Genomic DNA, 23,824 nt, shown 5'->3' with positions numbered 1-23,824 from the left:
CTGCAGGTGCTCAGAAGGTTATTACAGACATGACTACTCCTTCCCAACGTGCTGATGCTTTGGGGAAGCTGGGTCTTTGCTTTGGAATAGGCATCATCGTCGGCTCTGTCCTAGGAGGTGTCCTCTCCACCAAATTTGGGTGAGTGCCCCACTTGTTCAGTGTTGGCCTTGTTGCAACCATTGAAGGAGCTGCTAAGGGGTATTTTGCTTCTTCCTCAGCTTTTGATGGTATCTTACTGCTGGTGGCAATAGAGGATCATACCAGAACTCAAAATTTTGCGTTCTGTACTGCTACAAAGAGCTATTTCCATGGTTTTTAAGGAGACCTTGTTGAAAATCTCATCTTCTGTCTACTTAAATTGATTTTAAAACAAGTTGGATTGGGAAATGAAGTCTGTCTGTCTCCTGGTTGTTCTCTTTGTGGCTGAGTGTGCTGGAAAGCAACACGTACTACATAGCCTGCTTTCAAGAAACAGTGTTGTACAACAGAGAAATGGAAATAAGGAGCAGTGTGAAACTTGTGGGGAAATTGGTGCACTTGGGGGATGCTTGGGAAATGGGAAAACAAGCCTGGGACAGTGGGGGAAAAGAGTGAGGAGATCTAGCCCTCTCACAGCAAGATGAAGCCCATGCCTGCCATTTCCCTGTTTGCTTTGCGCAGTCTGGCATATTGTAGCAGGCTGACACCTTCTCTTACGTGCTGCAACAGGAAAGAAATGCCTGATTTTACTGAATGTACCAGTATCTGTTCATTATTAGTAGAGGAAGCACGAAAGGTGTGGTGTGTCAGAGAACTTTACAGGCAGGGTAGTACACATGGCTGTAATCTTCATGGAAGATTTCCCAGCATCTCTCTAGTGGGGAACAAAAAAAGACCAAGCAAAAACCCTTGTGAATTTTTGAGCATTTATTTTGCTCTGCTTCTTTTATTATGGACACTTGCTTCTGCAGAATCAGGTGAGCATGGGAGTAACTTTTTTCAAACTTTGTGAGCATTAGAGCTGTGCTACAGTGTAGAATAGTGGTTGAAAATCATTAGGAGAAGCTCTGGTTTTAGTGAATCTGGCTTGTCACTGGCAAGGGTCGGTCAGTGTCCCTGGCAGGGGTCAGTGTCCACTAGATCACAGTATCACAGTATCACAGTATGTTAGAGATTGGAAGGGACCTCAAAAGATCATCTAGTCCAATCCCCCTGCCGGAGCAGAAACACCTAGATAAGGTTACACAGGAATGTGTCCAGGCGGGTTTTGAATGTCTCCAGAGAAGGAGACTCCACAACCCCCCTGGGCAGCCTGTTCCAGTGTTCCGTCACCCTCACTGAGAAGAAGTTTCTTCTCAAGTTTAAGTGGAACCTCTTGTGTTCCAGTTTATACCCATTACCCCTTGTCCTATCATTGTTTGCCATTGAGAAGAGCCTGGCTCCATCCTCATGACACTCCCCCTTTATATATTTATATACACTAATAAGGTCCCCCCCGCAGTCTCCTCTTCTCCAAACTATAGAGACCCAGCTCCCTCAGCTTTTCCTCATAAGGGAGATGCTCCACTCCCTTAATCATCTTAGTTGCCCTGCGCTGGACTCTCTCCAGCAGGTCCCTGTCCTTCTTGAACTGAGGGGCCCAGAACTGGACACAATATTCCAGATGCGGTCTCACCAGGGCAGAGTAGAGGGGAAGGAGGACCTCTCTCGACCTACTGACCACCCCCCTTCTAATACACCCCAGGATGCCATTGGCCTTCTTGGCCACAAGGGCACAGTGTTGGCTCATGGTCATCCTGCCATCCACTAGGACCCCCAGGTCCCTCTCCCCTACACTACTCTCTAACAGGTCGTTCCCCAACCTATATTGGAACCTGGGGTTGTTCCTGCCCAGATGCAGGACTCTACACTTTCCCTTGTTATATTTCATCAAGTTATTCCCTGCCCAACTCTCCAGCCTGTCCAGGTCTCGCTGGATGGCAGCACAGCCTTCTGGCGTGTCAGCCACTCCTCCCAGCTTAGTGTCATCAGCAAACTTGCTGACAGTACACTCAATTCCCTCGTCTAAATCATTGATGAATATATTAAATAGTACTGGTCCCAGTACTGACCCTTGAGGCACTCCACTAGATACAGGCCTCCAACTGGACTCCGCCCCATAGACTACAACTCTCTGGCTTCTGTCCTTCAGCCAGTTCACAGTCCACCTCACTACCTGATCATCCAGGCCACACTTCCTCAATTTAGCTATGAGGATGCTGTGGGAGACTGTGTCAAATGCTTTGCTGAAGTCAAGGTAGACCACGTCCACTGCTCTGCCATCATCCATCCACAATGTTATTTCCTCATAAAAGGCTATGAGGTTGGTCAAGCATGACTTCCCCTTGGTAAAGCCATGTTGACTGCCCCTCATCACCCTCTTATCCTTGACATGCCTTAAGATGGCACCAAGGATAAGGTGTTCCATCACTTTCCCAGGGATGGAGGTGAGGCTGACCGGTCTATAGTTACCCGGGTCCTCCTTCTTGCCCTTTTGAAGACTGGAGTGACATTTGCTTTCCTCCAGTCCTCAGGCACCTCTCCCGTTTCCCAAGACTTGGTAAAGATGATGGAGAGTGGTCTAGCAATGACTTCCGCCAGTTCCCTCAGCACCCGCGGGTGCATCCCATCTGGACCCATGGATTTATGGATGTCCAGATTGCTCAACTGGTCCCTAACCCATTCCTCGTCGACTAAGGCAAACTGCTCCAGTGACCTGCTCGCCCACCAGTGTTCCTGACACTGCCTCTCACCACCATGGTGATCCAGGGCCACCTTACCAGCCTTCCTCCTTTGTACGCAATGCTATCTTGTTAAAAATCAACTTACATGAACTCCAGGCTGTGAAGTTAAATGTCATTGATTTATTTTTTTTTCCTCATGATCTTTGTCCTAGTGCCATAAGCACCATGGACTGTATGAGGTGATACGTGCTTAGGGCATGCTCCATTATGGTGTTAGGCGTCACACATTGCTTTCTGAACCCTGTTGTGTGTCCACATGCATTTGGGTGCTGCAGCAAAACTACTTTGTGTCTCAAATCTTTGCAAAGGTTAATGATTAGAATACTTTAACCTTGCTGCTTTAGGGAGTAGCCCCTGAAAACTCTGCTGCTGTACCTTGGTAGCACTGGATCAGATTAATTGCTGCAGACAATCTCAGGAGTTCCTTCATCTCACTTGAAACCTGAAAGGTTTTCTTTAATTATTTTGTGGTTGGTGACTGTTCTGTGTTTGTGAATTGACTAGGCTGGCTACAGGATTCATTTTGTAGTTGAATAAAGTGCACAAAATGAAAATTGGGGACGTACATAACAAATAGTTCAGGATTTTAAAGTTTTTATAGCTGTTGATGCTTGAATGGGGTTTTAATTAGTATTATTTTTAATCAAATACAGTGATTGTATCCCTTCTGCATGTCAACTGTCTGAAAATAAAGGTTACCTCAGTTCCCACCTTAATCTTTGATTATATGCCCATATTTAAGAATTGTTATCTAGCAAAAAATTATGGGGTTTCACTTTCCAGCGTGTGCATCAGTTGCTGGTTTATGGAAAAATCAGTAGTGGCAGAGAATCCGCTGTTTCAATTCACTATTTAGGGATACTTGAATGCATTCCAGCATTTGGATGCTGGGACTTGATGCTGTCAGACAACAGAATGCTTCCAGACTCCCCTTATTTTGGAAGCTTCTGGCCTTTACATTAGTGCCTGCAACATAACACTGAGAAAAGTGAATGTTGGTGGTAATTACAGAAAAGTAAGGGACCTGCACTTGGAAAACTATGTTGGTTTTGACTTCCCATCACAGTGGGTTATTTCCCTTGTATCCGGCGGAGGGCAGCTTCGGCTCGCAGTTCGTGCCTGACTGCCGCAGCATCCATCCCATCGCAGTGATTTTGAGGCTGGCTTTTCCGTTCTGTAGCAGTACTAGGGAAAGCAGCCTGTCTGCCGGCAGCATTTCGTTTTCTGCATGAGGATCTGTGCGTCCTCGTGGAAGGATGGTAGGAATTCCCATTAAAAAGGGACGAAGTCCAACGCACTGGCAGGATCCTTCTGGACCACCCTGACATGCAGAGGGCTGATTGGATTTTATAAACAGCAGCTCGAGGCTGAGAAGATCACTCTGGATGTTTGGTAGCAGCCTTTGCTGCAATCAGATCCCACCTTCCCTTTGACACTGTGCTTAGCTCCTCTGCCAGATTTCTGTGCAAAGAAAAGGAGGAGCAGTCTACTGATTTTTAGCCTTTTGGCTGATGCTGTTGGGAAGTGGGCAGGTGAAGACAGTTCCATGCCACCAAACAGCCTCCAGAGCATCCCCAGCACCTCTGACTGTGTCTGAAGGACTAACCTGGAGGGAAAGCCGTGGGTGTTGCATTATGGTCATACCCGAGGCTCCTTGGCCTTGTTGCCATATCCCACAGATCGGCTGTTAATCATCCCTCTGTTTGCCACATTTATACAGGAAGGCTCCAGCTGTACTTGGAGCTGCATAATTACTTCCATCTTTTTCACAGAAGAATGGCCCATTCTTCTTTCTCTGAAAATAAGCGTTTCTGCTATGTCATGGAAGAGCAAATCTGCAGATTTCTGGCCAGTCTGTGTTCTTCGCTTTCCCTTACCACAAAGCTGGCCAGCTTCCCCCATCTGTTGACAGCATTATTCATACATTAGCAGTGGTTTGTGTACAAGAGACAGGGCAGAAACCAGTCTCAGTTCCTCAGCTGATGTCATTTTGGTATTATTCCACTGTATTGTATTTACCATTGATGCATTTGACCTAAGGAGCCAGTCTGTTGTTGTTTTTATTGTTGGAATAATATTTGTCAACTGTCATTTATTAAGGGAGCCCCGGGGAAGTTGAATGGCTTGTTTTGATTTGCATAGGATTTTTTTGGATGTTGGATCCTGACCTCCACTCCTAAGCTGTAGCCACTGTCTCCAGCCCTTCCTCTTCCTCTCTCTGAAGTACTCCTGCCCCATGTTTCCCAAAACTTTGAATGAAGGTGTAGCAAAGGAATTGTGACTTGTAGACCTGGATATGTTTCATCTATAGAGCATGGCTTTTCCTTTTGCAATTAAAGGAGCTGCTTGCCATCTGGCTTCAACTTACTAAATTTAACTGCTGGAGACCTTGCTCTTAATATATAGCTCTGTTCACTTGCCTCTGTACAGACAGTGCATACAGTTGTGAAGAACACACTTTTCATGGATAGGGTGGTGGTCAGGCAAATTTACACCACATGAGGATGAGGTTTAAACCGATTTATTAACACAAGCAGTTGCAATGTTAACCATTTGGAAAGTGTACTCATGTTTCTATGTTGGGTTTTTTGTTTTGGGTTTCTTGTTTGCTTTGGAAAAAAAAAAAAATAGTGTTTTCTGGTCATTGGATTGGATTGTAAATATAAAATACCTAGCTTGAAAATAATGCCTGTAGACCAGCCAAGGTCCCCAGGTTCTTGGATAGTCTGCAAACACCATGCCAGCTCATGCACAAAAGGTGACTAAGAAAAGGAGCTCTGTTTGCTCCCTGCAGGTGTTCCCTCCTCCCTGTATGTTTATTGCAAAGCTGTTAGGGGACCACAGGCTGCAGGTGAGTGTGTACCCCTGAAGAGAACTGATTTGGTATTTGTAGTAGACTTTCAAGGCAGCACTGTGGATGAAAGGTGAAAGAAGCAGCCTGGATTAGTCTTTAAAAGTGGAAAGATGAGCCTAGGTAGCTAATTACAGAGATTTCATCCTTTCTTCTGGGACTATGATTAATTGCATTTGGCTTCTTTCTTCTTTCTTTCTAACAAGGACATACAGAAGCTTTGCTGCGTGACCCAAGATTTATTTGCTTTCTATGGACAAGGAGAGATTTCTTCAGTTTAGTGACTCAGCTGTAGGCTTAAATCTCTTGGAGCAATTATTCTTTTGAACTTGGGATTTTCCTGGTCAAACCTCTTCAGTTTCTTATTTAATATCATTACAGCAGGCTTTGGGGATAGTCTTTTTTTCCCTGGCTGTGCTATTATCCTTCTTCCTCAAGGGGAAAAGGAGCTTGTTCGCCTGGAGTAGGGAATTGCGTTTCTTTTCAGTAACCCATTTGAACAATGTCCTCTGGCAGGGGATTTCTCATCGCTTCACAGAACAGTGGAAAAAACTGTGGGTGTTAAAGGGCTGAAGGCTGGGAGCCGGGAAGGCGGGCGGGAATAGGCAAAGGGTGAGAGGGCTGCGCTCCATTTCAGGACAAAGCAGGGCATTCTGCTGCTGGGAGCTGCTCCTGCTCCCTTCCAGTAGAAGCTGTGGTATGTCTCTGCCTGGGATGATGTTGATTGGCCAAGCAGCGTGGATCGGTGACGCTTTCACAGCCATTGCTTTGTCCTTTGTATCAAGGGACATTGGGGAAAGGGAGGTGGTGTCTGTCATCCACAAGCTGCAGTGTGGTCTATTACTTTTGGTAGAGCTGTGTGGTGCCTTGGGAGAGTATAGCAAATGGGCTGTTTGTCAAGGAGCTGGTGGTATGGGGAAGGCACAGAGGACCACAGTTGTGCCCTTAGGGATCCAGAGATTCTTTTTTCCTTTACCCTGCATGACAACAATTTTAGTTTTGGAATCCATGGTCCCCAAAATCATCTGTACGGTCTATGTTAGCCAGGTCTGGATAGAGGATCATGCACATTGTCCCTCCACATCTTGTTGGTTGAGGGTTCAGGCCTAAGGCTTCTCTTTCTCCTCTATTCCCAGCACCAGAGCCTTCTAGTTCTGATTACTTGTTTTATCTGTTCTTGAACCTGAGAAATGCCTCAGTGCATAAAGGCCTTTGGGTAGAGTTCACCTAATCTGTGAAGATTATAACTGTGAATTTGCTGTTCAGACTCCATGTGGTTGATGGAGAGACACAGGCACTTCTACAGCATCATTTACCTCCTCATGAAGCAGGCCTGAAACAACTCAGGGAAGCAGTCTGCTTCACAAGATTTCTACCTGCTTAATACCAAAACACTAGCTCTGGCCATAAGCACATTGTGCCTGTGTTCACAGTCCTGGAGTTTGATACTGGTTTGTGAGCACACCAGAAGTCACCAGGATACAGGTCCTGAACTGTGCTGTCTGTGCTGCCTTCATGCAACAGAAAGGACTGCATGAAGCTCATCCCCGGCCCTTCCTTCCTGCAAACCTCTATACCACCTACCACTTCTAGGGCACCAAGTTTAGATTTGGGTCCACTACCTTTCTCCTATTTACCCATTGGAAGATGACAGTGATACTGCAAAGGTGCCCTCATTCCTCCTTTGCAGACCTTCAGGAAACTTGGTTCTTCCATGTTCTTCCTATAACTCCTTGTCTGAACTTCAGTGGCATGATGATGGGCCCCTCAGTTCAAGAAGGATAGGGACCTGCTGGAGAGAGTCCAGCGCAGGGCAACTAAGATGGTGAAGGGAGTGGAGCATCTCCCTTATGAGGAAAGGCTGAGGGAGCTGGGTCTCTATAGTTTGGAGAAGAGGAGACTGCGGGGGGACCTTATTAGTGTATATAAATATATAAAGGGGGAGTGTCATGAGGATGGAGCCAGGCTCTTCTCAATGGCAAACAATGATAGGACAAGGGGTAATGGGTATAAACTGGAACACAAGAGGTTCCATTTAAACTTGAGGAGAAACTTCTTCTCAGTGAGGGTGACAGAACACTGGAACAGGCTGCCCAGGGAGGTTGTGGAGTCTCCTTCTCTGGAGACATTCAAAACCCGCCTGGACACATTCCTGTGTAACCTTATCTAGGTGTTCCTGCTCCGGCAGGGGGATTGGACTAGATGATCTTTTGAGGTCCCTTCCAATCTCTAACATACTGTGATACTGTGAAGAGCTCCTCTTTGGTTCTTCACCTATAGGTGGGGCCCTTTCCCAAGGGAGGAAGAGGGTTTCCGGGTAGGAACCAGCAGCTCATGGGTGGGAGAGCCCATGCCTTGTGGCTGCACTTAAGGGTATGGGGTATGGCTGAGGAGGTCTGAGCATGGGTTGAGCTAATCGCTTGTTGCTTGGCAGCCCATTCCTCAGTATTTTCAGGAGCTCCCCATTTTCTTTCAAAACCCACTTAGCTTTCTTCAGGTATTTGGTGGGAAGGTTGTGAGTATGGCTGTGCCAGCTCACAGGGCCTGTCATGGAATCATAGAATAGTTTGGGTTGGAAGGGACCTTTAAAAGTCATCTAGTCCAACCTCCCTGCAATAAGGAGAGACATCTTCAACTAGAGCAGGTTGCTCAGAGCACTGTCCAACCTGACCTTAAATGTCCACCTGCCCCTTCTCCCCACAGCACCCTCCTTCCTCCTAAGCATCTCTGCCCTTTTGGGTTAGCTGCTTCATCTTCCCAAGGAAACCATGATGAAAATGCATTTAAAGAAAAAGAAATAATAAGAAGAAAAGGAGAACTTCCTCATGTGGCTGGTTTGTGCTGCTTAGACAGAGGGCTGAGGTGTGGGGGCTTGCACCAGAAACATGGGAAGAAAGAGAGATTCCTGGCATGGGTTGACAGTGGTTACCCTGGCAGATGGACAGCTAGGAAGTGAAGGGAGGGAGGAGGGGAATATGTATGGGAAAGCCAAGGAAGTTTCCCTACTGCCTTCTCCATCTTCCATTGTTCCTGTGTGCCGGGGAGGCTGCCCTGCCTCACCACCTCATGCCTGGAGTCAGAAAGTGAGTGGGTGGCGGGTGAACGAAACCCTGCTTCGTGCGCGTGGTGGCTAGATCACAATCAAAAGCGTGTGTGTTTGTGAAGTGAGCTCTGCTGAACAATTATGGATGTTTGAACGCCACCCCCCTCAGCCGGTGCTTGGAAAGCCATGGGTTTCTGTGCAGCACCGTGTCCTGCCTGGCGGGTTGTTAGCTGTGACTCTGTGAAGGTTGCATTGAGGTGGTGGCTGATTTTTCTTGTCAAGCTTGGCTTAACAGTCCCAAGTAGTAAGTGTAAAACATGAAGAAAAATTTTAAAATCCAAAACGTGGAATTTTATGGAAAGGCACAAGGTATTTTGGGCCTGGCCTTGCTAGCAGAGGCAGTGTCAGAGAGCTGAACATGACCATCGCTGCACAGATTGCACAATAAGGCAGTGTCTGCTCATGACTCACTGGAGCTTCATTTGCTCTTCCGAATCCTGGAATATTTCATGACTGGGCAGCAAATCCAGCAGTATCACTGGGGATTGAAATCTACAGAAATAGTGTTTTCTTTGTTAACAGAAAATAGAAAACTCAGAAAAGGCTGTGGTTAATCCTTGAACTGGGATTTGGGGCTTGGCTCTGCCGTGATTTTCCTATGATGCAAGTAAGTCTTCCCATCCATCCCCCTGCACTGCTGTTCCTCATGCGTAATTTGAGGCAATGAGATTTTTTTTTCCTTCCCTCTCCCAATACATTTACAATATTGCTATTTAGATTAAAAGGGGAAAAAGGAAGACTTGGGGAACTACAGGTTGATCAGTCTCACTTCTGTGCTAGGCAAGATCACGGAGCAGTTCTTCCTAGAAACTATGCTAAAGTAATGGAAAACAGGTGATTGGTGGCAGCCAACATGGATTTACTAAGGGAAAATCATGCCTGACAAATTTGGTGGCCTTCTACAGTGCAGTTACAGCTTTGGTGGGTAAGGGAAGAGCGGCTGATGTCATCTGCCTGGACTTGTATAAAGCATTTGATATGGTCCAGCACAACATCCTTGTCCCTGAACTGGAGAGGCATGGATTTGATGAATGGACCACTCAGTGGATAAGGAATTGGCTGGATGGTCACATTCACAGAGTTATGGTCAATGGCTTGATGTCCAAGTGGAGACCAGTGACAAGTGGTGTTCCTGAGGGGTCAGTATTTGGACCAATACTGTTCAACATGGACAGTGGGATTGAGTGCACCCTCAGCAAGTTTGCCGATGACACCAAGCTGTGTGGTTCGGTTGATACACCGGAGGGAAGGAATGCCATCCAGAGGGACCTTGGCAGGCTTGCGAGGTGGGCCAATGCCAACTTCATGAAGTTCAGCAAAGCTAAGTGCAAGGTCCTACTCCTGGGTTGGAGCAATCCCAAGCACACATACAGGCTGGCCAGAGAATGAATTGAGAGTAGCACTGAGAAGAAGGACTTGGGAGGGTTGTTTGATGAGAAGCTCAACATGACCCAGCAGTGTGTGCTTGCAGGCCAGAAAGCCAACTGTATCCTGGGCTGCATCAAAAGAAATATGACCAGCAGGTCAAGGGAGGTGATTCTCCCCCTCTGCTCTCATGAGACCCCACCTGGAGTACTATGTTCAGCTCTGGGACTCCCCACATAAGAAGGATGTGGGCCTGTTAGGGCGAATCCAAAGAAGGGCCATGAAGATGATCAGAGGGCTGAAGCACCTCACTTGTGAAGACAGGCTGAGAGAGTTGGGGCTTGCTGAGGCTGGAGAAGAGGCTCCAGGGACACCTTAGATCAGCCTTCCAGTACATAAAGGGAGCCTACAAGAAATCTGGACAGGGATTTTTTATGAGAGCATGGATTGAAATGGCAAGGGATAATGGCATTAAACTGAAAGAGGGTAGATTTAGATTACATATTAGGAAGAAGTTCTTTCCTATGAGGGTGATGAGACACTGGAACAGGTTACCCAGAGAAGTTGTGGCTGCCCCATCCCTGGAAGTGTTCAAGGCCAGGTTGGATGCAGCTTTGAGCAACCTGGTCTAGTGGAAGGTGTCCCTGCCCATGGCAAGGAGTTTGGAACTTGATGATATTTAAGGCCCCTTCTGACCAAAACCATTTTATGATTCTATTCTATGATTCTACAGCATTTGAGACACAGACTGTCTATCACTGCTCACGCAAATATCTACTACATTGGGGGAACACATCCGGTTTTCCACGATGTATCCTCTTCTTCATCCCCTGGTGACCTGGGCAGGCAGAGCCTTTGTGACCCCAGATACCATGCCAATTTTTGAGCTTGTTTCTTTTTTAGATTGTTTATCAAACACAAGTGCTACACTTCGGCTGTTTCAGAAAAGTGGCAGAAAAAACCAAGCTCAGCCAGCCATAGAGCACAGTACTGGGGAGTCCCAGAGGCTGGGGGCTGAAGTGGAAGGCTGCAGAGCTGAGCCCAACAAGAGCTTGCAGAGAGACCTGGAGGGCAATGTGGGGTGTCACAATCTTTGTTTGTGCATGTTAGTATGGACAGTTCTTTCCTTTACATCTCCTAATCATTTAGATTCAAACGGTTGTGTTTACTTTTCATTCTGATCTGCTTTGGTGAACAAAGCCAGCCTTGCGGTGAGGTTGGGGCAGGAAGGATGTGGTGCTTGTGTGGGAAGGACTATCAGACAAGGGAGAGAGAGAAGGTTAGGATGAACGGAAATGTGTGGATTTGGCATGTGAAGAGTGGTCTGGGAGGAGTTACGACTTGGGGAACTGAGTGAAGCAGTGCAGGAGAAAGGCTTAGTGCTTTAGATGTATTGGGTTAGCTGCGGCTTTAAGGTTGAGGTATCAGCAGGCTTGGGCTGGAAAGAAGTAGTATGTCCAAAATGGCCTTTGATTTGCCATGGCGGAAGAAAGTGGACAATACATCCACTGCTGCTCCCCCCTGTTTTCCTCCTGCCTGAAATATTTCTGCTGTTGGAGAGGATGGGTGGAAAAGCAGCCCTTTTGGAGGAGTTAGGGATTGCATATTAAACCCTTCCTGGTGTTTCTCTTGGCTGTTACTGCCAGACTGATGGATAAGCAGGAGGCTGCCAGGTGGATGGGAGGAGATGTAACACCCAGTTGTCCATGCCGGTTAACCACGGCCTGGGTGAAGGCCAGGCTGCTCGGATGGGGTGCTCAGAGGAAATAAAAGGGTGTGACCTTAGCATGAACTACATCAGCTTCTGAGGCACCACACGAGGTTTTGTTTCCTTGCAGTCTCTTTATGAAACACCACTCACAACCACTCTACCAGCCTTCCAGAGCTAAAGGCACGTGAAGCATTCAGGCGATGAAAGCAGCCAGATGGCAAAGGGGAGTTTCTAAATGGCCATGTCCAGGCTAACCCCGGCACTTACTGGGGTTCATCTCTTTAACCTGGAAAATGATGGGTTATCACAGCCACAGGAAAAGGTATTTCCAGCATCAGAAACATTCTCTGTAGTGTTCAGATTGCAAGTTTCTGATCCCTCGGGTTGAGCCCTGAGCTGTGCCAAGTGATGCACCAACTGCCCTTGAGTACCACTGGTGAGCAGAGATGCTGATTCAAGAGGAGGGCAATGATACTGGTGCGATCTGAGACACTGGACACCATGGTGTGAGTCCATCAGTGCATCAGAGAATGGCACTGTGTGTTGAGCCTGCAGTGGGTCTACACTAAAGCATATGCAGAAGCACTCTCAGTTTGCCCAGCCAGTATTTGCTGGAGGCAGGGTAACACACCTTACAGGGTTATGCCCCATTTTGGGGGATACGGAGCAGCAGCTTTCTACAAGTAGCACATCTCATTGTATTTTACTATTGCTTGGGATGTGGCTTGAGTGGCTTGGGAGAGACGTAGACCCTATTTGTTCATTAGAATAATGTGCTTCATTTACAAATGCGTAAGGAGCTCTGCTCTCATCTTCAACTGCCCTCTAAAGCAGAAGTGCAGCGATCAGGCTTTCCAGAAATGACTGTGGTTTTCTTTCAGTCTCCCACTTGGGGATGTCTAATGTGGATTTTCAGAGGATAGGAATTTAGCACTTTTGGAAATCTGGTCTGTTTAAGGTAGTTCAGGATCTGAAAACTTTGAATATTTTTGAGCACCTGAGGTTTTCTTGTTTACTTGTTATTACAGCAACTGTTGCTTCAGCTTTCATTTATTTTTATTGGTGGAGAGGAGATCATAATCCTTTGTGGTCTGTATGCAGTATAAACTTTCTCAGTCTCACTAAATGCTCCTTTATTCCATTATATTCTAGGCTTAAACTTTTGGACTAGTTACCTTTTCACAGAACTTCACTGGGAATCCTTTTGAAATCTGCACCATTTTTGTTTTTACAGGGTTGGTTCGTTTCTTTTTTACCCCAGGGTATGTGATATTGAAGTCATTGGAAATGTTTCCTTTGAGTTAGGTTTTAAATCAAGAGCTGGATGAAGAAATTTGTAGAGGAAGGAAGGAAACCTCCAGAAAGGCAGAAGATTCCTGCAGGATATTTCTTTTAAGAACCCAAATAATTAGAAATCCCCTTGGAAAAGCCATCTGGGGAGCATCTGAGCAATGCTTAAAGGAGGCCAGAGTCTTAAATGCTGTTCTCAGACTTTAAAATATGGGAGGATGAAAGACAGTAATGGTTATTAAAGCTGAGGATGTTCATATATCAGATGTTTAAGCTTACTTCCTACAGAAGCTATACCAGGCTCTTTCCTGATATAAAGCTGCATAACAGATTATCTGTTATTGTGTGTGATGGGGTTTCTTTCCTTCCCCTTTCCAACTGTCCAGACACAGTTGGATATGAGACAGATGACAGATCAGTTCTTCTGGCTGACGTTTTCCAGTGTACTCCTGGATGTTTCCCAGTCCTCCAGGAATTGCTTTTCATGGCAGGAAGAGGCCTGCTTCTAGACAGACCTACTGATTTTGAGAAAAGAAATTTTGAAACCATTTGCTGAAGAACTCCTTCAGGGTAACCGGAGGAGCCTGTGGTTGGTGACACCAGGCTCATGCCTCACACTACACCCACACGTGTTCTCATTGCATGCGATTACAGGGTCTGGGATGTGTAGTTGCCTGATTGTAATCTGTCCACCTTACCAAAAGTTGCATCACTTTGATTTTGCCTGGATGCTGTGTGGCAAGCACTTTTCAGATGGAGCCTCTTGGCCCTTGAAGGATTCATGAAGTTTTTCCTGTGCTTTTGCATAAAGCCTATTATTTTTTTAATTGTTTTGTTTCTTGGCGATGGAAGTTCAGCCGTGGCAGGGAAGGATTTGCAATAGATAGAAAAGTACATCTGTGGCGCAGAACTCCTCTGAATAGCAGTAGAGCTAAATTGTTCTAAAGGTTCCCAAAAGACAAATGCTCTCTTGACTGTTACAGCATCCAGTGTAAGCAAATGTAATTTGCCCTTCTCCAGCTGTGCCAGTTCATGCCATTCTGTACTGGTGAGAGGCTAGGTGCCCACCAGTAAAGCAAGCAAGCGCCATGTGCATTAGTCATCTACCTTGGCCTAATAGGACCCAAAATCAGATGAGGCAAAAATAACTGCCAGATACCTACCAAGAATAATCCAGCTAGGAAGTAAGGCCTCACCTATCTGCAGGTCTACCCTGAGAGCAGGACACAGCAGCGAGCTTGGTGCTGGGCAGCAGCAGCACCCTGTGAGGAGGAAAGTGCAGGAATGCAAATGGCATGGGCACAGAAGCCATCTGATGCCACACCCAGGCACTCTTTATTGTGAAAGAGGATCTATTTCTGGACTCTGGAAATGAGCCATCCAAAAGTAAATGTTTAGTCAGCCTTGCAAACTGTCTGAAATGCGTGACGTGCCTGTGACAGAGCAGATTTGTGTGAATGGGGCTGGCCTTTCTTTGCCAAACGTGATTCTGCTGTAATGAAAATATACATTCAAGAGACAGTAAGGTGTGGGTGAAATTTGGTTTTCTGTCCTAGAGAAATGAGTTGTCAGGGAGAAAAGGGAGTCTGCCACTTCAGCAAGGGTTCATAAAGGACATGAGGTGGAGGGCTTCCCAGCCATGAACGTTGTGCCCGTTGAAAAAAACCCTGATTCTGTGGCTTTGGCACAAAACTGGGGGTTGCTGTCAATATTTGACTTATACGCATGAATGGAGCCACTTGGCTTTGTGTTGGGCAGGCTTCTTGCTTTGACTAGGAGCTGCAGATACAGCCTGCGAAGGCAGGGAAAAAGCAGTGCAGTGACAAGTAGAGCTTGGTCACAGTGCTGGGAACGCCTTGGCCCCTGGAGTAGATAGGGACATCCTGTCTGACACCTAATGGGCACCTCCACCTTGAGTCAGTGATCCAAGGGCGTGCTGCCAAGGAGCAACAGTAAGCTCTCGAGTGGGGCAGAGTGGGCCCATGGCTGGCCACTGGTCAGTGTGGGGCGAGAGGGACAGAGGGCACCAGCAGCCAAGCACAATGGCTTGGCCAAAACCCACTTGATTTAGAAAGCCAGATGTCCAGGTTTTAGGTGTTGGAGACCTTGCATCTCAGACTGTGTTGATGGTTGGGTCTCAAGCTGGGTTTTAGGTCTTTTGGGAGAGGAGTGAGTTACAAAATGTGGATCTGGGTTCAGGTTACAATTCTGTTCCCCAGGGCTATTCCAGGTGTTCAAGCACGAACTCTTGGACCAGGCCCATCTCTAATTAGGCATGTTCTTTAAAAATATTTTCCTTCCTCGGCTCCTGTTCCCTTGGCTTGTTTCCACTAGCCCTCTTTGCTGCACTAGAGCACAGTTTGCTGGGTATATTAATTGAACTGTTTACACACCTGGCTTCCTGCAAGAATAGACACCTAGCTCCTTCTTTTGAAAAGTCTAGCCCAGAGGCTGTAAACAGGAATTGTGCTATGTCTGGAAAAGCTGAACTACTTCTTATCTGTACTCCCGCAGGCTGTGGGAGCAGCAGCTGCAGACATGGGTCAGTTGAACATGGAAACCAGCTTGCACACTCTTCCCACCAGTCCTGTTCTCCCACCCAGCTCAGGTCCTCCAGCAGCTGAGGAGCCGCCTTCTTTGCAAGGTTATTCCTTTTCACTGTCACGATGACAGGAGGGGACCCCACATGGCATTTGGGTCAGCTCAGATGTGTATTTTGCCTCATGTATGAGAACTGTGTCAATTTGGAGCTATGTACTGTGCAGGACTGCTGATGGGACCTTTCCTCTCTTTTCATGGCTTTGCCTTCCAAGTTTAGTTTCTGTCCAAGGTCCCCAAAAGCACTGGGGGGTTCATCACTCCCTATACTCTTCTAGACATGGCTGAGGAGCGTCTTTTGTATGCCATTGTGTGGCTCAAAGAATGATTGTGGAAATACAAAATTGGTAATGCTTGTCTGGTGTGGAGTTCTTTGGGCTTAAAATGTATAAGCATAAACAAGCGCTATTGCACAACTTTGATTTCAAGGTATAAGAGGAGGAGAAAGGCAACACAAACTTACTTGGCTGACAGTTCAACTATTTTTGCTGTTGAGCCAAGTAGTATTGAAAAACCCTACAGAGCTTCCTCAGATGATAAAACAGACCTTCAGACCCCGCTGGGGAGTCACCCTTCACACCAGTGTGCACTCTACTGCCTTAAAATACACTGATCCTGTGGGCATGTTATTAGCTTCTGAATCCCACTTTGCAGCTGTTGTCTTACTGGGGTGACATTAAGTTTTACTTTGCTGCTTCATTTCTTTGCTGACCATTACTTAACTTCATCTGGAAGATACCAGCTAACCTTTGTAAGGTCATGAGTTGGCAGGGTTGGTTGTACTGTACTGTTGGTTGTTCACAGGCGATGGAGTGTGATGCTGATGTGCTGGGCCTTGGTATCTTAAACTTTCTGTGCTTCCTAAGGTTTCTGAAGCACTGTTGGTGAAGGCCCCTGGAAGAGTCCCCGCTGGGTAGGCCCTTGGGAAGGGGCATGCAGATGCCTGAGCTGGGAATAAGAAACAGGAAATCAGATGCACCTTAGGGCTAAATTTGCTATCCAAATTCCAGTCCAAGTAGGAATGGAAAGTGCTGCTGTTCCCGAAGCACTGGGCTGGACTGGGATTACTCCAACAAGCCCCTAAAGGGGACACAAAGTCATCTGGTGGGGAATGAAAGAAAGCATGAAATAGCTTTTGGGTGCTTATGCCGTAGGGAGCTCCAGCAACTCTGTCTGGGACTGGCACAGCTCCTAATCACCCAGCAAGCAATGACTTTGTTGTTGAACTTTATGTTGGCGTTGGTTCCTGCTTGGCCGCTGAGTGTTGGTTATATGCCATAAGCATTACGAGCTGTAAGGGCTGGGAAATCTCAGCTCTGGAAAGAGGCCCAAAAGAATGAAGGTGGCAGGTACTTTTGTCCAGGCTTGCGTCAAAACCCTTTGTGCAGGAATAGGAGAGGGCTTACGCTATCACCCTGATTACCTTTTCCTCCTGCGTAATCGTGCCTCTCTTCCGAAAATCAGAAAGCAGGGCTTTTGCTAGAAACCAGTGGCTAGCTAGATCCAGCATGAAGCGGCATGACCATTCATGCTGTGCTCTGTGCTCCTGCTAATAGTATCAAATCAAGCAGGAAATTATTTTTGGAGCAGCAAAGCATGTTGAAACCCAGCAGAAGGCAGCTGTTTGCGTAACCGGAGTTGTGGGAGAGCTGCCTCCCTTGTTGCCAAGCGCTTGACTTCCTACACTGGTGAGAAACAGTTTCCTCGCTCACGGCAGTGTGAGCAAATCCCCTTAGGCTTGGGAGGCTGGGCTTAGTCCAGCATCCATCATTCCTGTAGCTCCTGCTTCACTGCTCTGAAAGTCCTGGGACACTTTTCTGCAGGGATCTGAACTACCTGATTTTGACTCCTTAGATTACTGTTCATCCCTCTCCTTAGAAACAAATGACCTGCAAAATAAAGGGGTTTGTCCAGAGTTTCAAATGCATTTTGGTTACCTCCCAGCAGAGGTCCACATCTGGCAAGTAGCCCATGCTGGAAGTGAAACATTAGTTCTGCCTCATTCTGATCATCTGTGCTGTGTTTTTACACCCTGGCTGCGTTTTCAGCATCAGTTGAGTGCCCCAGTGGTACCTGCAGTACTTGGACTGCTTTTGCAAGGATGTGTCCTGGCTCCTTTTCAACTTGGCTGTTTCAGCAGCTCCCAAGTGTCTAAGAAGGGCTTGATAAATTTTTTTGGGGGGTGGGTGAATATCTTGGCATGTTCCTGCTTCTTGACTCTCTGGCAATGCCATTTCTACCTTTTCTTTCTGCTGCTTTAGTACAGGCTGGTAGGGTCCAAACGCTGGCATTGCCTCTTGGAGGGGGTTCCAGCTATATGTTGATGGATCACATATACAAATGTGTTTGTCACCCTGAGCTCTGCTTGGCTTTTATACCTTCATGCCAGAGTAGAAATAAATCCTTCCAGTCCTACAGTGAAACACTGTGCCCTGTGAAAGAGCATTGTTAACATGGGTCATAGGATTGCGTTAGCCAGAAAGAATGAGATAAAGCCTTGGCTGCAAAGATGGCAATTGACCTGTTGCAGAGGGGGCTTAAATTCCTGTCCCCCAAATGTGATGCTTCTGCACAGAAGGGAAGGACCAAGCCAGTGCAGACAAGTTTTGAATGCTGCCATGGGGGCATAAAGCCTTTTTTGTTTGCAGTTTTATTATGTCATCCCTCGGTCATGCGAATGTCGCCCCAGAAGAAAGACTTTTTAACATTACTGCCTTGTTCTGGAAAAGTCCCTGCCTGATTATTCATGACCGCTGACTCCTTCAGCCGTGTGCCGCTTTCCTAAGGACTGTAGGGTGGAAAGAAATTCCCTGACGCAGTGCAAGGCAGAAAAAATCCAGTGTACCCGAACTGAGTCACTCTGAAGTATTTATGGCTTTCCAGTTTGGTAAAGTTGTCATGAAGCCTGGTTATGGTTATAAATGGTGTCTGTCCTTTGCCAGGTTGAAGTTTCTTACCGTTACATGAATGTATGTTGGCAATGAAGCCCCAGAGCTGGGGTGATGAGCAGGGCAATTTCCGTACTGTAGAAGTCTTAGTGAAGTATATTAAAAATGAACTCTTAAAAAAGCTGTTATTTCACTTTATAGTAACCTTTCAATATCAGCACTGATGGTTTCTGGGTGGTTTGACAATACATGATGGGCCTTTTTATTTCTTCCTGTCCCATCTATGTCTAGGATTGCAGCTGTCAAATATTTCACTGTCTAGGGCTGTTAAGTGTCTTGTGGTTTTAGTTGCAAATCCAATTATTTTTCCCTTGCCACTTAACTGTTCCCTGTGGCATTGTTATGCCCCGTGCTTTTGGGCATGCTTCATTTTGTTTGGGAAGGAGACAGGATGGGGTGGGGGCACCCTTGGAGGCCTCCCAGGTCCATCCCAAGTATGCTCCCTGCCCTGCATTTCAGCAATGTTTCTTTTTTTTTTTTTTTGGTCACACTAAACTGGCCCTCTGTTGGCCTATGTCTTTTGTGCCCAAGCGAGGGGGTTAAAGGAAAGTGGTGAAAACTCGTTTGGCGGCTGCTTTAGCTGGTCCCTCATGATTTGCCTGCTCCAAAGCCGTGTTGCGGTCTTCAGCCCATATTTCTTGGGACCTAAACTGAAACGTTTATATATATGTAAAAGTTGTGCCCCGGAATGGAATCACATTTCCTGACAATAAAATAGTATCCATCCCATAAAATGAAGTTAGTATGAGCCTCAGCAGCTAATAGTCCTGCAATGCAAGGGAAGAAAGCAACTGCAGAGTTGAGGAGCTAATTATTCTAAATTGTTCTGTTTGAAACCACTAAGGTAAGTCCTGTTTCCTCAGATGAATGACATAGTTATGTCTTAAGCAGTGCCTCCTTCTCTTTGCTGATATTTTACGAAGGGTAGCTGTAGGGAAGGGTTTAATTTCTTTTGTCACCTTATCTCTGGGAACCACTTCCGTGCCATTTCAGTGACCAAAGCATAAAACTAGAAAAGGGTTTATTGTCTCTTTGAACTGCCTTTCACTCTGAGGAATGAGGATATAATTGTGATGTAGGAAGGACAAACTGAACATGTTCAGGCTTGTCCTGCCTGATCCTTCCCTGTTTCTTTTCTCCCCCTCTTTGTAGCTAGCACTCATGATTGGGATTTTCCAACTGATAAAGTCTTGGCTAGCCTAAGGGCTAATATGCTCTTAGCTAAACAAGCTCTCTGGACCGTTGGATATGTGATTTCTTTAGATGCCAGCCAAGACCAGCATTTGCCACTTTATTTGTGTTCACCACCAAAGCAGCAGTCTGTCACTGTTTGTGTCTATGGGATGAGAGCTGGGGGAGTCTTAGCAGATGGCTTTTCATATTCCCTCTGAGATAATTTTTTCCACATGTTTAGTGATCTTCCAGTACTCTTTTCTCTCAGTCATGTCCAGATTTTACAAGAAATAGGCCTGTGGAAGGAAGTAAAGGCACATGTTAAGCAGAAATGTTAAGCAGACTCCAAAAGAACGTCCCTAAAGCCTTAAAATCTCATGGTGTTTTGCTTTTAGGTTATCTCATTGTCAGTATAGTTGAAATACAGAGTTTGTTGGCTGCATCTGTCAATACAATAAGTTGCACTTAGTTTGTGTCATTTAATAATAAAAAATGTCTTTAAGTCCACTTTAACTACTATCTGTTATCTGATAACTTACTGAAAAGCAATGAATTTTAAATCCTTTCCTGGTGCTAATCCATATCTCTGTTCTATGGCTGAGTTCTTTGTACTGGGTGATGCTATTTTGATGAGGATTGGCAGCCATCGTATCTACGTTGCTGATGTTGGGCCTGATCCTGTAAACCATTTTTAGCTTTTATTGACTTTGCATCTTTTCCATGATGTCTCCAGCTGATCTTTTCCAACCCCTTTTCCATGACGCCTCTGGTGCAGCCAGGATTGCAGCATTTCTAGATAATTCCTCAGGATCTGAGTGGCTTGTTTTACTTCGACCCTGTGGGTTTTACTCAGTCCTTTCTCAGACAAGTTTCCACTGACTCAGATTCGTGCTTTAATTGAGTCAGGGCTCCAGTATACATCCCTGGGGCGAAGTCTGTTTCTGGGGGAGATAGTTCCTGTGGAGCTGGGCCAGTCAACACCAGCATGCAATGGCAAGGCTCCTTGGGAGGAATTCTTGAAACAGTAATAGGGATGTCACACACTTCCAAAACCTACATATGTGTGCTTCTCCCATCAATAGTGCTGTAATATGCATTGCTGGTGGTGTGTTGGCAGAATGTTGCAAGACACAGCAGGTTTTGGGTTCTCATTGCATTGGTGGTGTGGCTGGGGCAACAGAAAAGACTTTAGGGGGATCCATGGCAAAGGAAGAGGAGAGAAGTGCGGCCAGCTTGTCTGAACACTAAACATGGCATGTCAGGCACCTGATTTTTCAGGCTCTTCTTCCACCATGATCTTTACGGAACCTTACAGGGGCACTTAGGTTTCTGTCCTTCATTCTGTGTGAGGACATATGGGGTGTTTGTACCACTGCCACCCACAGGTATGTTATAAATTATGAGATTTGAAGTGTGAGTCTTTCAGCTGCTACTGCATTAGGTCTGTCTCTGTATGTAAGAAAGGAAAACTTTATATAAAGACTATTATGAAGACTGATGGGGACCCAGGTCTGGAGATCCTTGTACTTTGGACACCCCAACATTTCCCTGGTGCTGTACAGATGTATCTCCCATAGGCTTGGCAGCATCTTGAAGTCCATGTTTTTGTAGTTTTACCCTGTTGAAGGTAAAGAATTGTGTGTTTTCATTTCACTTCACTGTTGCACTGAAAAGAGAAAAAATAACCACCTGCTAGTCACCTCAAAAGGTAAATAATTTCGTCATCAACCAATTTGTCTGTTGATGTGGACCTCTTTGGTGTGATGAAAGCAGCCAGCTTCTCCAAGGATCCAGGATATCACAAGTGCCAGTCTAAAACCATTGTCACTGTCAGACGCTAAGGAACATGGCCCATTGCTGCCTTGAGTTACTTGGTTGTAGCATCTAAAATACAGGCGTTCCCTAAGATCCCTGCCAAAGTGTGTGGCCTCTGGCTCTTGCAATACCAGATGGCTTGAAATGTAAATCTCCTAGGTACAGCAAACCCCAAGCGTGCAGCGGGCCAGCGCTTTGCTCATTGGAGTCACAGAAATGTATAATTGAGGTTTCCAAATTCTTGGTTTGGATACAGCTCCTGGTCTGCAGACAGCTGGTGGCTTACACACTGCTCACCCCAATTTGTTTCCCGCTGCTAATCTGCAATTAAACGCAACTGAAAATAGAGTAAACACTCACCTCTGAATTTTCCTTGTGAGTCTGTCAGGTAGCTTGCAGTTGCTGTGCTCCATTGCTGGTGAATGAAGCAAGGTTCTGCTGTAAGCGTGTGGCTGGGTGGAGAGGCTGCCCATGAGGCTGCTTAAGATGTGGTTCCCACCAAGCACTCCTGTAAATACCAGTTCAGCATAATGCAGCTGATACTAACTAGCATCCCTGTAGGTGGTCTCAGTATTGGGGCCAAGATGAAACATGGCAAGATCAAGGAACGAAGCGCTGTTTCTCCCTAAGGGGAGTGCCTCTAACTGAGAGCAAAGGTGTGTTAGGCAGAGCTCAAAGTGCAACCGTTTCACTAAGTCTGGAGGTTCTCATTCAGGGCTTTGGCAATGCTGGAATCCACTGAAATATGCAAGGTGCGTAGAAGACCCTGCAATTACATTTAATTGGTATGAAGTGTGTTAAATCTGTTTTTAATTCATTGCTCCAAAAAGTGCAAGCAACTTCAGTTAATATTGAATGTGCTTTTTAACCCAAATAAATTATATTCTACTATGCTTAACAAACTAGTTGAAAATACATCTTTTAGTGCAAAGTTTCCTAGCTGTTCCTTGGCTAGTGTTTGTCCTACAAAATGGTATAGGGGAGAAAACTACTACAGTTTGCAAATATGCAACACAGAACAACCTCTTTTCTGAATATATTTAACATGCAGAAACCATTGTCATTATGGGATAAGGGAAACAAAATACTTAATTGGGGGAGTTCAGTAAATACAGTAAGTGAGACCGCTCCAGGTTTGAGCATATGAAGCCTGTCCAAGCAAGCGAACTGTGCACCTTTAATTATCGAAATAGAATGACTCGCTCTTCTCATGCAGATGCCTCCTTCAGGGGTCAAACTCTTCATGAAGTCAAATCAGCTGCACCACAGCCCTCAGGCTCTGTCTTTGCTGGAGAAAGGGTTGTTTTCAAGAGGCCTGTTGTGCAACCAAAGAGGTTGGAGTGGGATGCTGGAAAGTCTTCCCCCTGACATGTGAAATGTTTTATTTGTGACTTTTGGGTATTAGCGTTTCAACATTGCTTCCCCTGCAAAATTAGCCCTAATGTGTCCTATTTCATTAGAAGGTCTTAGTAGACAAAAGGTGCTGGAGCCCTTGATGCAGCATGGCAAGATTTTTCACACCTCAAAGTAGAAGGTGTTGGCTGCCACTACTTGTTCCAAGGCAAGAACACTACTTGTTCCAAGTCCATGCCATACCTCTGGTAGGATGCTGTTACAGTTACTTACCTCAAGGTAAAGAAGTAACTTGTTTTGCCAGGGATTACATAGCTTAAAAATATTATTAACATGAATGTGGTCCTGGTAAGAGATGAAATTTAAGTGTCAGACTTGGCTAGTCAATGACTTTGCTGTCTAGCTTGTCAGCCTTTGGGTGTGGGCTGTGGAGGGAGCCTTTCCTTTTGCATGACAGAGGGATTGCACTATGGGATCATTGCAGTAGCCTCACCAGTGCCCTGCTTGCAAAAGGGACTGGCAGCTTGAGTCCTTTGGTGGGCTGATGCTGGGATATCTCCAAGCACTGGCAAAATAGGTAGTTGCCTGCGGTATTGGACTGTCTGCCCACAGTCCTATTGTCTACTTGTCTGTGCCAAAGTGGCAAGATGACATGCTTATTGAGGAAAGCCAGAGCATCTGGCATCAGTGTCTTGTTTTTGGAAGGCGCAAGAGGTCCTCTTGGAAGTAGCAGTCACCGCCTGTATCCCTAGCCATCAGCAAAGGCAGTGGTCCTGGCTTGCCAGAGCTCTCTTCGTGCTTTCTTTCCCAGCCAAATCCTACCTCTTTCCCCTGCAGGAACTACCCAGACCCCA

General features: G+C 46.1%; 1 protein-coding gene across 1 annotated transcript in view; it reads left to right on the top strand.

The window, feature by feature from the left end:
* SLC67A1 (solute carrier family 67 member 1) overlaps positions 1–23,824 on the top strand; it is a gene marked incomplete at both ends in the record, with an annotated part of 65,040 nt that overhangs the window by 5,774 nt on the left and 35,442 nt on the right. Inside the window, one exon of the mRNA XM_080617407.1 lies at positions 7–139. Coding sequence (XP_080473533.1) covers positions 7–139 — 133 coding nt within the window. The remainder of the gene's footprint in view (positions 1–6; positions 140–23,824) is intronic.

Source organism: Psittacula echo (genome assembly GCF_963264785.1).
Source record: "Psittacula echo genome assembly, chromosome: 5".
Classification (NCBI taxonomy): Eukaryota; Metazoa; Chordata; class Aves; order Psittaciformes; family Psittacidae; genus Psittacula; species Psittacula echo.
Note: the sequence above shows the minus strand (reverse complement) of the source record. Positions and strands in the feature narration are given on the sequence as shown.